General features: G+C 28.8%; 1 protein-coding gene across 2 annotated transcripts in view; it reads left to right on the top strand.

The window, feature by feature from the left end:
- Positions 1-16,883, top strand: part of LOC145325127 (muscle-specific protein 300 kDa-like) — a 79,383-nt gene that overhangs the window by 9,161 nt on the left and 53,339 nt on the right. For both annotated transcript variants that reach the window (XM_080167984.1, XM_080167983.1), the window contains exon 8: positions 572-632. In XM_080167984.1, the coding sequence (XP_080024110.1) occupies positions 572-632 (61 nt within the window). The remainder of the gene's footprint in view (positions 1-571; positions 633-16,883) is intronic.

The raw sequence follows: 16,883 nt of genomic DNA, 5'->3' as shown, positions 1-16,883 counted from the left end.
TCATTGTCTTCCTGTCTGTACAGAAGGATCTCGATAACCATTGAACCGATATAGTTCTCCTTTACATGGTAGCTTCTTATAGCTCATAACCATACATAAGAATCTTTTTATTACTACTAGAGGCCTCTAGGGGCGTAGCCAGTAGTTAGATAAAAATTATTTCCATACTTAACAGAATAAACCCATTTTTAACCCCCTTAAAATAAAATAAATTTTAATTCTCAAAAACCTACAAATTATTAAAAACTATATAAATAAATATTCACCAAATAGAAATAATATATAATTCTAAATAACCAAAAAAGGGAAAAATGATGCCAAGAGAAAAAAGAAAATAATCAACTTCAGTTTCACACTTGACTCAAGCTAAATTTGGGTTTTTGAGAATAATGATAAAGTATTTTTAATGAAAAGAAAGTTTTCCAAAGATTTAGTCTTTAACATTTCAATGTAATAAAAATTTTATTTTAGGTATGCTTTCAAATTAATTTTTAATTATGTGTCTAGAAAAACTGGATTTCAGTTCAGCCAAGAGTGTTTTGGGGGTGAGGTATAATTTTGTCAATTTTAGAATTATCGAGAGTCGCCTGGATAAATGGCAGGATTTGGAGCCAATTTTCAAGGAACTACAGGTCAGATTTATCTTTATTTAGGTAGTGCTGCTACTGTATAACTAAGGTGTATTATTTCGGATGAATGGATGGTTGTTCAACAATTAAATATAATTAGGATAACTGAACTTAGATAAATTACATAAACACAATATTCAAAAAAATATCCTATGTTAAATTGACCAGATTTTCTTAGAATTCTTATTATCTTTGTGTATCTCGTTCCAGGAAATACGAAAACTGTCATGTGTCAAGTGTGACGTCATAAAAATACTTCTTTTTAGACGTATTATTATTACGTCGCACATGACACTTTCAGTATCTCCATCATTCCATCAATATGTTGTAGCTGCGCTACTTATAGATATTTGTCATAATAGTTCTTGTTATTTTGTTCAATATTTCATTTAACATAAAAAAAGAACTTTAAGATTTTGTAAAACGTTGAATGATGAAAACAAAATTTCAAAGAAAAGTTTTAAATGGTTTTAAAAATAGGATTCATTTATGTTTTTAAGTAAAAATATAAAATTTAATACAATGACGTGCATAAAATATAAAACTATTTATCAAAATAAGCGAAAATTTAATAAAGACAAATGAATAAATTGTTTATTCTGTTTATGGTTGGTCTTAATGTGCTGCTTAAGATCTCTGTCAACTAATTTCAAATTATGTACTATGTATTTCAAATATTATGGATATATATAAAAAAAGACTTTTATATGCAAAAATAAGTTAATTATTAGCTTGAAAAAGAACAAATTGAATTAGATTTAGCAAATCTATTAAAGACTTATATGTGATAAATAAGCGTTTATATTAGTTGGAAATAGGTATACAAACATGAATTGTCCTTCTTAATAAATAGATGCTTAACATTTGTTTAACTTGTTTTACCTGTAGCTGCTCTACTTATAAAACTGTACAAAACTAGGAAATTGTTGTTGTAGTCTTTTTAAAATATTTAAAATGGGTGAGAGAACAATACATTTTAATGTTTGCTAACCAAACTCTAAACTAAACTAAACGGTTCTGAACAAAAGAATTCACAACTCATATTTCATCAAAAGCAGTTATGTCCAGTCCACCATAAGTAGCGCAGCAAAAACAAGGAGACATTATTTTTATATAAAAGTTAAACTTTAGGTCAAATTTTGAAAATTTGTTTATATTTTAAAAAGCCATATAACTTTATGTTTATTATTAAAATCCACACTTAAACAAGTACATTCTTAAATTTCGGTGGTATGTACGTACAACTATAACCTAATTATAGAGGAGCTTTGAATCTAATATCTACAAATTAATAAGTATTAGAGGTTATTTTGCAAGAAAAACAATTGTTAATAATAATTTTCTTTAAGGCTCAAAAATGGGTTAATAACTTTTAAGATACAAAATAATACTTATGGATTTGGACCAAATAATAAATCGCCAAATTGATATTACTGGGGACTACTTAAAGTATAAGTTTGAGTGAGCGAACAAATACATCTCCATTATCATATCCCTCTATCCCTGGGAGTATATTTGAGGGAGTCTTGTTAGTTTGATTATTATGTTTACAAATACAACTCCATTATCATATCCCTCTATCCCTGGGAGTATATTTGAGGGAGTCTTGACAGTTTGATTACTATGTTTACAAATACATCTCACATAGCCGTAGTGTTTCCGAACAGGAGCAATGATTAACCAAAACTAAAATATTTAGTGAATAAAAATATATATTTCTATCCTTGATTCCTTTGATAAATTCCATCTTTTATTGACAAAAATAGCATTCTATTAATTGATAGTTATATGTTGCAATAATACATTTTACGATTTTAATTATATAATGTTTGTGTAATAACATAAGATATTAGAGTAAAACACTAGAGGAGGAATGGGCTATATACCTTATGTCCCCATCCCAAGGATCTTGTACGGACTCTTAATTGGGAAAATAAACCTATAGTGTCGCGAATATTAACACAGCCAAGTAGCAGAAAACAGCTACTTTGAAAAGGGGGGCAGGTAGTTATTTGCATATAAAGTGTGTTACTTTATTTTATGTTTTATTATTATTTGGCCACAACTTGGTCAAAAATGCTCACAAATCAGGCCTTTTTCGACCATAGATACTCAAATGGTTCCTTTACAAGCCCAATCAATCAGTTTTAAGATATCTTTATATTTCAAGAAAAATTTATGAAAATACTAAAAAACAGCAAATTTGGGTGTTACCTTTTATATGCACAGATACCATAAATTCAAATTATGATTGGGCTTGTAAAGGAACCATTTGAGTATCTATGGTCGAAAAAGGTCTGATTTGTGAGCATTTTTGATCAAGTTGTGGCCAAATAATAATAAAACATAAAATAAAGTAACACACTTTACATCTATATTGTTCTTTATTAAGACATTAAAAAAGGGGTTCTTCTTAAATTATGCGTGATTTTAAAAGTAATGGTAATATAAATGTCTTAGCTTCTAAACAGACAAAAAAATGAAACATTATTGAATTTAAGTTAATAAAAAATACACTGAATATCTGTCTCTCTTTCCGCAAGAAATAGCCTCCTTCACACTTCTTTATATGGTGCTAAACACTTTTAGATTCTTGTTTTAAAAAATGGTCAAAAATTATCAAATTCAAATACATTGTTGATGTTAAATATATTTAAAGACTATTTTCCGGATGGAAACGGTCTACCACCCCCATGAGGTGTGTCCAAAGAAATAAAACTCCTCATCCTCCCATCCCCCCGAAATATAGGTCAATTTATGATATAAAAATAAAGTAATGTATATATATATTAAAATATTGCACTTATAAATCAATATTTAATATTAATAGCTTCATATTTTATTCATATTTTTGCAATTGGATATCTGCACTTTACTCCTTCTTTAAAAAATTCGTGAAGCACAGCTACTCTACAGTTCTGTATCCTCTTAATTTTCCCCTTAAAAAAAACTTGACATGTGGCAAATTAAAAGATCACCATACCTTTGATTAAATAACCATTTTTCAAACGTCCTATCTATCTTCTGTGATACTAATTTAAGAAGGGGGATTTTTTTTATTGTAGGTTAGGTTAGGATAAACCTTTAGAGGCTAGTCTGAAGAGAAAGAATAGAACCACCTCTTATTTTCAATATTTTTCAAAAATAAGGGATGAGTTCTTTAACCTAACAAAATAAAACACATAGTTAATGAAAAAAAATATAGCTTGATTTGTAGAGTAGTTATGTTTGTAAAAAATGAACAATCCTATTTTTCATGAATAAGAAATTTTAACAGGTGCAGTGAAGTTGAATGTAAAAATATTTTAAACCCAGATAAAATTAAAGAAAATTGTACGTACTATTTTTGCAATTTTTCTTTTTATTCATTATAAAAATTCAAATCTATTTTGTTCTATTTTAGGTTCTAAATATGAATGTTTATTATTTTTTCCAATTTTAAGTATTATTTTAAAATCCGTCAATTATCTTAAAATATAATTTTTGTCTGAAGCTAATGATCTCTGAAAATGTTGGTCTGACTTGGTTGTACTTTTCAAGAAAGCTTTATAATTATCTTGGGATGATTTTAGGCGATTTTCCTTGTCTAGAAGTTAGGGGCGAGGCAACTGAAATACTTTAGTACGAAACTAATCTAACCATTCCAGTCGTGGTAATTTTTTTTAGACAGGCGGACAAATACTTTACAGCAAATCTTACTGTACTATTTTACCAAATGACATGAAATAATTTTGCTTTCTTGGTAGTTAAATATATAAAAGTTTAGGCCTAAATTACTTTTAGCCCATGGCCAAGAGTATTTAATTTTAGACAGTTTTTTTTAGTTTGTTCAAAATATCTTAACTAAAATCTAGTGTTGAAATCATGCAACTATTACATATTACAAATTTTAGTGACTAAATATTTTTACAGAGTAAAACATTATCTAAAGATCATCTTTTGTATAACCAGGTATGTCCGTATGTAACTCTAGCCTAAGTAAGTTAAGAATAAAAGCTAAAACTTCCATGTCCATTATATGATAAGTAATTTTTAACTTTAATTAATTTAAAAATTTAGTCAGAATAATAGCATAAAACCATACAACTAATTCGGACTAAGAATTTAGCTTGAGATAAAAAAAAACTTAATAAGATAGGTTAATTTTATAACTTATGAATTAATTCCTAAAAACTTTAGTCCCTTTTCATCTTATTTCTGACTTTTTTATGGGCATGTTTGTCCTTGTTATTTCAACTACGCAATTTTAGCCAGCAGACTATTAGGCGTCTTTTAAAGACAAAATCAAAGAGCCAGATTTACTTTTTCAAATCTAAAGCTCTTGAAAAATTCAAAGCTTTTTGAACCTTCAAATATGCATTTGAAGAAATTATTTTCTGCAATGAAAGTTTTTAACTACATTTCTGGAAAGATATTTTGTAAAAAAAAGCTACTCTATAATTTGAATTGCTAGCTAAAGGCTCTTTAAAAAATCTTCCTATTTTTAAACAAAGTAAAAGCATGGGGTGTGTGTTGCCCGCTTTCTAGGAATTTTTTTTAGAGTTTTCCTTTTTTTGAATTTAAAATTCGCGTTTCAATGTTAATCTTGTTTTAAAAATTCGAAAATGAGTTAAGATGTCCGAAAATGGGGCAAGGATTATCTTAATTACCTATGTCAAATATTTTTAGTTTTATGTGCAAAATTTCTTTTCTCATTTAGGTTTTTTTTTGTAGAGTTAAAATGATCTAAAGTTTTGTTATATTGGTTTTTAACATTAATACTTTTGTTGTTTTGAAAATTATTGTCTTAACTTTACCATGAGTTTAGAAAAAAATAACATGAACTTTAAATCATTTTTTTTTGTTTATCGTAGGTGGATTTTTACATTTAGCTTTAAAACTAAGATTTCTTTTGTATATCTATTATTTTTAAGAAATTATTAGTTAAATAGGATTATTCTATTCTAAAAGAATAATTGTGAAGCCATATTATGATCTAAAATGTAGGCGTTAAGTTGTTGCCGATAGTTTAGTAAAACATGCATAAAAAAGTAAGATTAATCTTAAATTAAAACTTGCAATTTTGTGCATTGAATTTAAATATTAAATTAAAACAGAACATGCTAAATTAAGCTGTTTCAATAAAGTAAATTTTAATACTAAAATTAAATATAATGTATCTGCTATATATCTTATGCAGTTGTGAAAATCAGCTAATGTGCAAGAAAATCATATTAATATTAGATATCAGCGCACGACCAAACCAAAATTAAGGAGTTTCTGTGCTAAGAGAAAATGTGCTGCCAAAAAAAACTTTTTATTTTGTAATTTTACAAGAACAACAAAGTCATAAACACAACCTATTTAATTCCTGTAAAACAATGAACATATGTCCTTCTTTCTTTAGATTTCAGGAATTAAGGGAAAAGACAATGATTTATTAATTGATGTATATCCTCAATGATGATAAACAAAATTACCCCTTCTATAGATTATAATTAGTGGTTGAAACATTTGGTTACCCAATTTAATGAACCAACCAATCAAAATTCAATAAAAGTCCCCATTAATATGCGAACTAATAAGAAAACGTTATTATAAAACTTTGGGGACTGGTGTAATAAACAGCCCAATGTCCCTTCCTCTCTGCGATTACAGGAATAAGACACTTGACGATTAAATTAATTTACCGTAAATAATTTGAAAAATACTTCATTAGAAATTTACAAATTATGAGTTACAGATTAATTTACTAAAAGCGTTTTTTCTCTCCCCAAATTACACAAAAATAGTATAAATAATTTACTTCAGGAGAATGAGTTACCACTTATTGTCCTAAACCTGTATCCATGAAAAAATCCTAATTTTAGGCCTATAATAACCAATCTTGCATCCCTTACTGAACCATTTTATAAGATTTATGTGTCTGTGCGACTATTAGTATAACAGGGTGGGTAGTTGCGCGCATCGGAGAAAGATGCACCTCCAAGTGTGTGATCGTTTCTGCAAAATAAATGTAGATTGTTGGTCCTTAAAAGCTGAACAATTCAAGCAAAAGCTATCATTTCAAAAGTATATTGTTACAATAGCACTCTCATTGTTAAACTTCCATACTTTATCATTTTAATTTGCTAGTTCAATTTTTTCGCGGATTCCATGGGACACCGTACCAATTTCCTTCTTTCTCTTTTTTACAAACCCAAGTGTTTTGACTTTAAGCAGTTTTATGGGCGTTGATACCATCGAATCACATAAGATATACAAAACTGTTAAATTCATGCTTTGCTGTGATTTACTGACAATAGCAACCACCGAAAAGTGACTTTAATTGTGTTCGCACTTTTTCCTCCTCCCCATAACAACGGCGCTCAGTTGTTTTTTGGACTTGGAAGTAGAGTGTGTATGTGTGTGCAAAAATAAAATATATAATGGTGTGTACTTATGCAAATATTTTTGCACTGTTTCTCTTTTAGTTAGGTACACGTGTGGTTTACTATGTTCTAGGAGAGCTAAATTGTAATCTCTAATTTATTTTCTAATAAAAAAAGTCTGTTATGTATAATTTTTTGCATAAAGTTGACATTGATTTAAAATTCCTAGTTAAAATAGTAATATTTTAAGCATTTAAATCCAAATCATCTCTAAAACATAGCATAAATTAATTCTAGCCATTTTGTCTATTTGCTAACATAAAATTGAGATGGAATTTTTAAATCAATCCATTGACTACTTTATGTCGATATTTAATATACTTAAATCACCCCTATCAAAACATAGTAATCTATTCGCTTACCTGATTATTATTATCCAGAAAACTTGAATATGCAAAGGCTTTTTAAACATGCATTTATTACCATAAATTAATTAATTGAAACCAGTAGTTTTATTTGTTATTTTATTTCATTAGTTATAATTTATTCTATTCCCAAAAATAGTAAAACTAAGAAAATTATGTCCGATAACAATTCCGAATTTTCATTTAAAAGGTTCTTGTGACCTTAGCATGTAGGGGTTCTGTATTCTAATGCGGGGGGGGGGGGAACTTATAGCCTAAAACCATTCAGGGACCTATGTAAAACTTATCTAAATTATAGAAATCAATCGATTCAGTGGGTAGCGAAACGTACAAAAAAAAACTTATTACTTTAATAGTAGTATATTTTTTTCTCGTATTCATTCGAATCCGGTGGATAGATACCGGTTCTCATCCATACGAAAAAAACTATGTCTAGCATTGTATGATATCCAGCATTCTACGAATATAAAAATGTACAATCATAAGATTGAAACCAGTTTTTTTAGCCGTTGCCTTCGGCCCCTCGGGGCTATAAAAACTGGTTTAAATCTAATAATTGTACATTCTGTATCGGCGGAAAGCTGTTTATAATACGATGCGAGAAATAACTATTAAAACTTTTGCCCTGCGATGACTAACATTTTTGTTTTAAAAAGTATTTTATCATCAGTTTAAACTATTCTAATGGTTGCATTTAATTTGATAGACACCATAAATTGGGTATTACCGCCAAGTTAAACTTGGAAGCATTATGATGACTTTTTATCGGTGTAAAGTAATGTTTTTATAGTTGTTATGGGTGACCTGTTATTTATAACCTGTTAGTAGAGCTCATAGTTTGTATGGCCCTGTCAAAACTGTTAACATTAATCTTACAATATGGAATTTAAAGGTCTACTAAATGTCAACTATGGCTTTAACAAAGTAATCATGGTTAAAAAGCATAGACGTTCTTAATGCACAAATCAATGTCTATCATGTGATAAAATTAAAGCTTTGAAATATATAATATCAGATTCAAAGTTTATTATCACAGTTAAACTTTCTTTAATTCAATTTAAAAGCATCCAAAGTAACTAGATTAAATGGACACTATTAGACTCTAGCTTTTAAGAAATTTATAGCTTCTAATCAATTTCAGTAAGTATGTATGTTAGAAAGATTTAAAGATTAAGTCTATCTATTATTATTTCTAAACAAATATTACCTAAAAGATTTATGACTTTACTTCACTTTACCGTTACTTTTAATTGCAATATTTATGATAAATTCGACAAGCTAAAGTTTTGGAGTGAACTTTTAATCTGTAAAGATTTATATAGCTCATAATATGTGAGATTACGGTTTAAACAATTATCTTGTCAACGATATAATCAACAATTTGTAAGGGAAGCTTTTGTTTTTGGGGCTTTTACTCAGATTTTTACATTAGTCGTTAGAAATTAAACCAAATCCAAGATGTTTCTAAAAATGAAGCTTTTCTATAATTAAGGTTATCGGTTAGCTCTTTTCGTTAATTTACACATGTTAGAATTGACCTATCGATTGTAAACTTTGCGAGTCTCTATAATCAAGTCTTAGAAATGTAAGTATGTCCTTGAACAGTATCATGTTTTTAAGCTAATTTGCAAAAAAAAATTACAATTTTGTTTAGACGTATACATTATATTCTGCTTATTCAGTTCTAACACTCTACAAGTGTTAAAATTCGTTTGTCCTACCGTTTCAGAGCTTTAGTTTTATGAAATGTTGTCATCCTTGTTGGGTTTAAACTACTTTATCCGTCAGTCTGTTCTTTTATTTTGATTTCTAATTTTAGGAATGAAAACAATTTTGATTTATGACTCCGTTCTTCTTACTAATTAAAAAGTCTCCACATTAAAACTGCTGACCGTCTGTGCGCCCACGAATCCACAAAACATAAGACTTGCAGCATAGCTTCGCTCCTAAACTGAAACATGACGTCACACTACTATTTTATCCTAAAAAATATTGAAAAATAATCTCTCAACGAATATTGACAAAAACACAGTGTATGGCAAGATTTGATTTTATAAAAAAAAAACAAGGAAAATCGTGTACATGAAAAGCATGTTTTCATATTAAAACACAAAAGTAAATTTTAGACAAAACTTATAAAAAATATGACGGTAAATCATTTATAAATAAACAAAGAATTTACAGTCATTTCAGTTACAAAGGCATACGGTTTATAGGCATATACTTTATTATAGAGTAGCTGCACTTATGTAAATAAAAGATCCTAAAGGTCTTTTCTCTGCCTAATTAAATATTTATAAAAACGTATCATGCTATTGTTGAATATATATAAAAGTTAATTTAAAAAGATAAAATGTTAATAAAATACATCTATATTATTTTTAAATCCTTTTAAAATTACACGCGAATTGTGTTTAATAAATATGTCTACATCGATCTGTACTTAATTGTTTTTTTTCATTTTTTAAAAAATATAAGAAATTACATGAAACAAATACATTTATAAAACCGGACTTTACATATTTTTCAATTATGATGAAATTAATTATCAAAAATGCACAGTATTATAATGAATTAAAGAAAGCTAATCCACCGCAAAATTTATTATTTATGACAGAAAATCTTGCACTATGATTGGTTCCACATGTGTGAGGATTTATAGATTTTACTAGAAAGCTTGAAATTTGATTTTTTAATCCTACCCTCTTTCTTCACATTATTGCAGATTGTTAACTTCCTTAATCACATTGTTAATTTTTCATCTTTTCATAGATAAATTTATTTTTAAAAGTTTTTCAATATTCTAGCCCCATGTGCAAAATTTTGATAGTAATGGATATGTTATTACTTGGATCTTACGCAAGATTTTCATGTTCTCTAATGGAGTGAAACTTTCAGTGGGCTAAAATAAATATTCTCTCCTTTAACTCTCTTTACCCCATCTAATCCCCTCCTACTGCATGAATATACTGACCAATAAACGAGTTTCATGTTAGCAAGCTAAATTGACGACAATTTTTCCCCAGTCATAATATCTACGTACATTCTACTTTTTGATAATATTGCACATACACATTTTAACATCCAACTATTTATTAGGCGATCTAAATAATGTTGAATCTATTTTAAGGAAAGGAATCTATAACATAATTAATGGGTGGAGAGGTATTTTGTCATTCCAATACTGAAAAGTGTTTATGCAATATAGTGAAGGTTAGATGAAAGTTTATATAGTAGCACAGCTGTTCAATGGTTTATAACTTTGTCAGCCAATGCGTTCTGAAGTATTATTTTTGATTCTTGGAAAATTTCAAGTATTGATTGTTTTTTTTTAAATTAGTTAAAAATGAATTGGCTTTCATAAATTTTTTTTGTTGGAATATAACAACATACCAGTAAATGTAGGCAAAACCTACAAATTAACACAAGACATAACCCCCACGCTTGAAAAGCACACTTCACAAATTTAACAATGAAATTTTATTTTAACTTTTTAAATTTTTTTTTATTGTGGACTTATTTCATAATTAGGGTAAGGTGGCCATCCTTTCTTTAAATTCTTAATAAATTCTACTATAAGGAGTAGATTTAGCAAGAATTTTTTATAGATTAATTAATAACTGTTTGGAAAGAATTAATTACATTATTTTTTTTTGAGATAAAATTTGACACAATTTTGAATGTCAACTTTCTAACATAAACATAAACATATGAAAATATGTTTTACATTTTAAAACAAATATACTTTCTCTCGTTTAAAAACAAGGATGCATAGTGTCCATATAAACGTAGATTTAAACATGTAAGACAGATACGAAAATTTAATGACAAAAAAAGAGAGATTAAAACTAGGGTGAGGAAAATGTCAAAATTGTAAAAAAAAATTAGGTAGAATTAAAAAAGGAGATTTCCAAAAGAGGGTGAAATTAAAATAAAATTAAATGCGAATACTTTCAAACTTTAAATATAATGATAATTAATTAATAATTAGAAGGTTTTAAAAAAAAGTTAGTCAGTAATAGAAGAGCTGTAGGACACTTAAAGAGATGCTTCGCCTTTAAACATGATCATGTGAAGTTTCTTAAACAAATAATCAATTAAAGCTGCAAGTATTTAATTAGAACAAGAAAAATATGCGATATGCATGATTAAATTTTGGACCTTGAACTTTTGAAAGCAGTTCAGATGAAATCAGGGAAAGAGGGTCAAGAAAATCCGTCAAAACATTTTAAGGGTATGATAAAACTAATTTATTCTTAAACTTACCATAGATTGAATTCCTCTATAGTAGCGAAGCTACTTTATAGTTCTAAATGTACGTCTGTCAGTTTTGAACCTTATTTAAGAAAGTACATTCCTATGACCAATTAATATTCATTTTATTCCTCATTATTTGGAAACCATTCACCTTTCTAGCATATTTAGAATAAGAACTTAATTTACTTAACATTTTGTTCATTTGCTTAACCCTTTCTTCCGGAACAAAAAAGAATATAATATAGGGTAGAAATCCATCCCTGTAGTAATGAAATGAAAGTTTGAGAAAGGTCTTCGATAGTATATAACAGAGAAATATTTTAAGTGTGTGAGTGTGTGTGATTGAGTATTTAGTATGTGTGTGAGTGGGTTTTATTTTCAAAATTGCATTCGGCTTACCCACACACACTCACACACACACACAGAAAGTTAAAAATTGTCGTCTGCTAGTTGCTACATATGTTTACTATAGTTGACAATACATAAATAAAAACTGATTTGTCATTCTGTGATTTAACTATTATGATATAACTGTGATACTTAGGGTTTAAAAAGGTAATAATAGAAAGATTTTGAAATGTATCTATTTTAATAGTTTAAATTAAAAGTATAGATAGGAGACAAACCATTATAAAAAAGGGGGATTTTATTACATTATTTAGAATACACAATTTCGGCATTCAGACAAAAGTCGTGCAATCAAAGCATGTATTATTTATTTTCCTATCCAGTTATACCCGACTAAAATTGAATGTACAGGACGTACTGTCATATTGAATTTGAATTAGTAACTAATCAAGTTATGTCAATTGTCAAACTCTATTATCATGTTAAGAGTCAATATTCTACATTAGAATGACATAATGTTACAAGGGTTAGTTAGATGATTAAATTGACTGTTATTCTATGAATCAAGGAAACCTCTTTTCCAATATTGCAAAGAATGACAACATCCATAGATAGCAAAGCATAGTATATACAAAAATATACGAACATAGACATTTGTATAATATATGCACAGAGTCCAGAGGAATATTCACAAATAAAATCTTCCTTGTAAAATCTCCTATTTCTAATGGCCATTAAGACGGACGTATAAACTGATTCATTTTAAATAAATGCTTATTGCTTAAGAGAATAATTAAATCTACTTTATATACCACCTGACAAACTTCCAAAAGGATGTATTTATTATAGAATTCTAGAGCTGCTTTGCTACTAATTATTTGAAATTGTCTGAATAGAGAATAGTTAATTTAGAAGAGTTGAGTCCGGCATAATTAATTAATTAGGATGAAATAGAATTATATTGCTCTATCTACTACACAAGAGGATTTTATTCTCAGGGATATAGGAATGTGACAATAGACGTTAATTCAAACTTACCCCTACACAATTTTCTGTATTTCAATCCTTTCTCTCCCTGTTATCAAAGTTAGATGTTAACACATTTTTGAGTAAGGATCAATTGTCGTTGATTGTCCTATCCAAGAAAATTCTGCATTTGGAAGCTTAGAAGTTAACTACCATTTAACTCCTTGTTTTTCCAAAGCCTTCATGAATGTAAAAAAATACACAATTCAAAGGTTCTATTGTAAATCAGAGAAAACTGCTAAAATTGCATATTTCAAAGTTATCATATAACTATATCTTTTAGAAAAAAAAGAAAATTTTTTTTTTTAATGAAATCAATCAAGCTCTTTAGCTACAATATAAAATCGTTGCAGTGATCTCTGAAAACTAGACACTCAATATGACACTCTATCTCTCTATTTTTTCCTTTTTATAAGCGAAGCTTCTCTGTTACTTTGTCTGTTTACATGTCCGTTTGTAACGCTCCTTAAAGTCATTTTCTTGTCATATTATACTATTAAACGATTTATAGGTAATTTGACTTCATAGAAGTCGAGAAGTGTTCTTTTCACGGCGGCTAGTTAAGAAAGGCTTCTGAAAATCCTTCAGTATTTATTGTATTATGCACTTTGCTTATTTGGGATACATTCTCATCCTTGTTTCTCTCTTTTCTTTTCTTTTTAATCTCGAATATGTTTAATATTTATTAACACATCAAAATAGGTCAAAGATTCGGAGATAAGATAATTAATAATTTTCAGATTAAAACGAGTTAATAACAAGTAGCACAGCAACAATAAGCTAACATTGTTAACTATTCTGTGTTTCATTGAGAGAGCAATAAGTAAATGAAATGTTCGAGAAAGAGTTAGATGAATTACATTGTCAATAAAACCAGAGGCGTGCAAAGGGTTTTGCCAGGGGGTTATATTTACTAAGGGGTAAAAAGAGGGAAAGCAGGTCTTCCTTATTTAAATAGATTTTTATTGTAGAGATTTATTTTTAGATCTCAATAAAATTAACCATAGGTAGTTTTTGAGCCAACAATTAAGAAAACAAACTTCAAAACTTTGATCAAGTGCAATTTTCAGACCATTGTCCCCTCCCTTCTTGGTTAACGATAGTTTTCCTCTTTTATATACATATTATGTTAATACAAATTTAAAATTATTGTTCTCCCTTAAGTAAATTTACAAATTAATTTTTTTACTATCAGCTGTTGAAAAGCAGTCTTGTTTAATGTTAAAACTTTTTAAAGTCCGTGCGTGCTCCCTGTTAGACTCTATGTTATAATTATATCAACTTAAAAAAATACAGTTTTATAATAATGGTTTTAAGAGTAATGATTACGAGATTAGTGTATGGTTAAGCTGTCTATTAAAAAAGTGTCAACATAATTAGTTATAGTCAGGGATTTAGTGTAATTTAAGTGTTTATTACACTAGTCCTCAAAGTTTTATAATTACGTTTGATTCGTTGGCTCGAAAAGTTTGAATTTTGATTGGTTGGTTCATAAAGTTCAGTATCCAAACGTTTCAACCAGCAATTGTAACATACAGAAGGGGTGATTTTATGTGTCATCATAGGGGATGTACATCAATTTATCGGACATTGTCTTATCCCTGTAGAACCCTGAGTAATAGTGCCATTATGCTATCAATTTGTCGATTTTATATCAATTAGGGCCATATAGTCGATGTAAATACTGTCAGAAAATATCATGTTAATGTAGAGCAATAAAGTCGACATACTACTGCAATTGAATGTCAATATAATGTCTTAAGGAGAACAGGGGCAGTAAGATAGGCTATTTCTCTTTGCTTTTATACAAATACCTTAAGGGTAAGAATGCTCTCTAGTATAAGCTAGTTTATGTAAACAAGAATCACAATTATCCCTTTATGTAAAAGTAACACGCTGTATGTGTGTACCGAAAGATCTCGCTAATCGCTGAATCGATATTATACACCTTTACTGTGTAGCTTATTGTATCTGTGAAGGTTTATAACTATTTTGGTGGAGAGTACCACGGTTCACCACCCTCTCGAGAGAAATCACCCATAGAACAAAAATAACCCCCCAAAAGTTTTTATTTCTTTTTAGAACCACAAGTACTTCTAGTGGTCAAGCTGCTAGGAAAAAAGGGGAATAGTCCCCTTCGTGACAACGCCCCTTAAGAAATAGGAGAAAAGCTACATTGAAAAAAGGGAGCGTTGCCACGAAAGGGATATACCCAAAAAAAGCAATATATCTAATATTTTCTTTTTGTTGTGCAGCTTTTCGTGTGTCAGAACGAGTATGCTATAAAGGGTTTTTGTCAGCTGTTATTGTAGTTAAAAATTTACGAAAATTTAAGTAAGTTAGAGAACTGCTTCGCGCATTTTCCCCCGTTTTCTTGTTTTTTTTCCAGGGATGGAAAGTAAAAAAGTTCTTGAATTTTTATTCTCTACTTTTTTGCCCAAAATAAATTATAATTACAATGCTATAAGACATAATTCGCAGTTATAAAGTCGGTGGAAAGGTTAATTTATCTTCCATTGTCCAATCCCTGGATCCCTAAGTATCCTGATTGCTATTCCATTAACGTCAAAATATGTGCTAAATACGCAGCGCCATTTTTTCAAATTGTTCAAACTTTAAAGGAGGGAAGTTTTTGTTATATGTCCTTTTTAGGAGTTTTATTTCAGTTAAAAATCCTTAAGGGTGTATTGTTTTCAGGTCTTTTTAGAAAAGCAGCTACTCTTTAAATAGGGTTTATTTATGTATTTTGAATATTTAAATAAATCTAACAATAAAGTCATATTTAATGATTTATTGGCAATACTGTGTCCTTGTTTTATCTATTATCACTTTGTTTTGAACGACAACTCAATTTGTAAAAGTAGTTTTAAAAATATCACTTGTTTATTTGGGTCATCAGTATTATTTTAAAACAAAAATTGCAAGAGATTTTTGCCACGATATTTGCTAATCTAATCGATATAATATTAGATGTTGTACTAGATTTTCATGTACTCTTATAAAGTGATACTCGCAGCTGGCTAATAACGATACAACCATCCACGCCCTTTACCCCATCCTCTTCCTGAACGAATAAATCAATTAATGAGGTCTATATTAGCAACCTATATTGACGAAAAATATTCTCCTGTTAATATATCCACGTGTTCTATATCTATTGCTAATTTGTTTGAGTTTACATATTTTTTTGTTCATGAATACTTTAAAATTGCAGTTTAATTTAACAAATATTGGAAAAGCATTTTAAATGGAAAGCATGCATTAATTAATAAACAAGAACAATATTGTCCATAATTAATCATTGCGTAGATTATCAGATAATAATATTTTGGTATAGTCCGTTTTGTGGCAACGCACCTTAAGGGGCGATTCTTCTTATTTTTCACAGTAGCTTTTCTGCTATTTCTAGCCCTTGCGGGGGGGCTCTAACCCTGCGGGTCCAATTACCTAACCCTGTGGGGCATTTTACGTAAAAATACGACGAATCGCCCCTTAAGGAGCGTTGCCACGAAAGGGACTATTTCCAAATGTTTTTTTTATAGGGTTTATTCTAAACATTGGTTGGTTACTTAAACAGATAAAGCAGATAGGCAGGGGATATTGGACTGTATATTATACTGGTAACCAAAGTTCGCTGGCTTCAAAACTTTGTGTACTTTTATTAAGTATTGATTAATTGGTTATAAACTTTGCTAACCTATTATTGAAATCTACAAAAGGAGTAATTTTGTTTATCATCATTGGGAGGTGTTCGTCATTTTATCATCTATGGTCTAATCCCTAAGGTCCTTAAGATTAGCAGAACATATTTTCCTTTTTACTGGTTAAATAAGGCTGTAAATAAGAGA

Source organism: Acartia tonsa, chromosome 7 (assembly GCF_053477335.1).
Source record: "Acartia tonsa isolate MP-2025a chromosome 7, ASM5347733v1, whole genome shotgun sequence".
Lineage (NCBI taxonomy): Eukaryota > Metazoa > Arthropoda > Copepoda > Calanoida > Acartiidae > Acartia > Acartia tonsa.
Note: the sequence above shows the minus strand (reverse complement) of the source record. Positions and strands in the feature narration are given on the sequence as shown.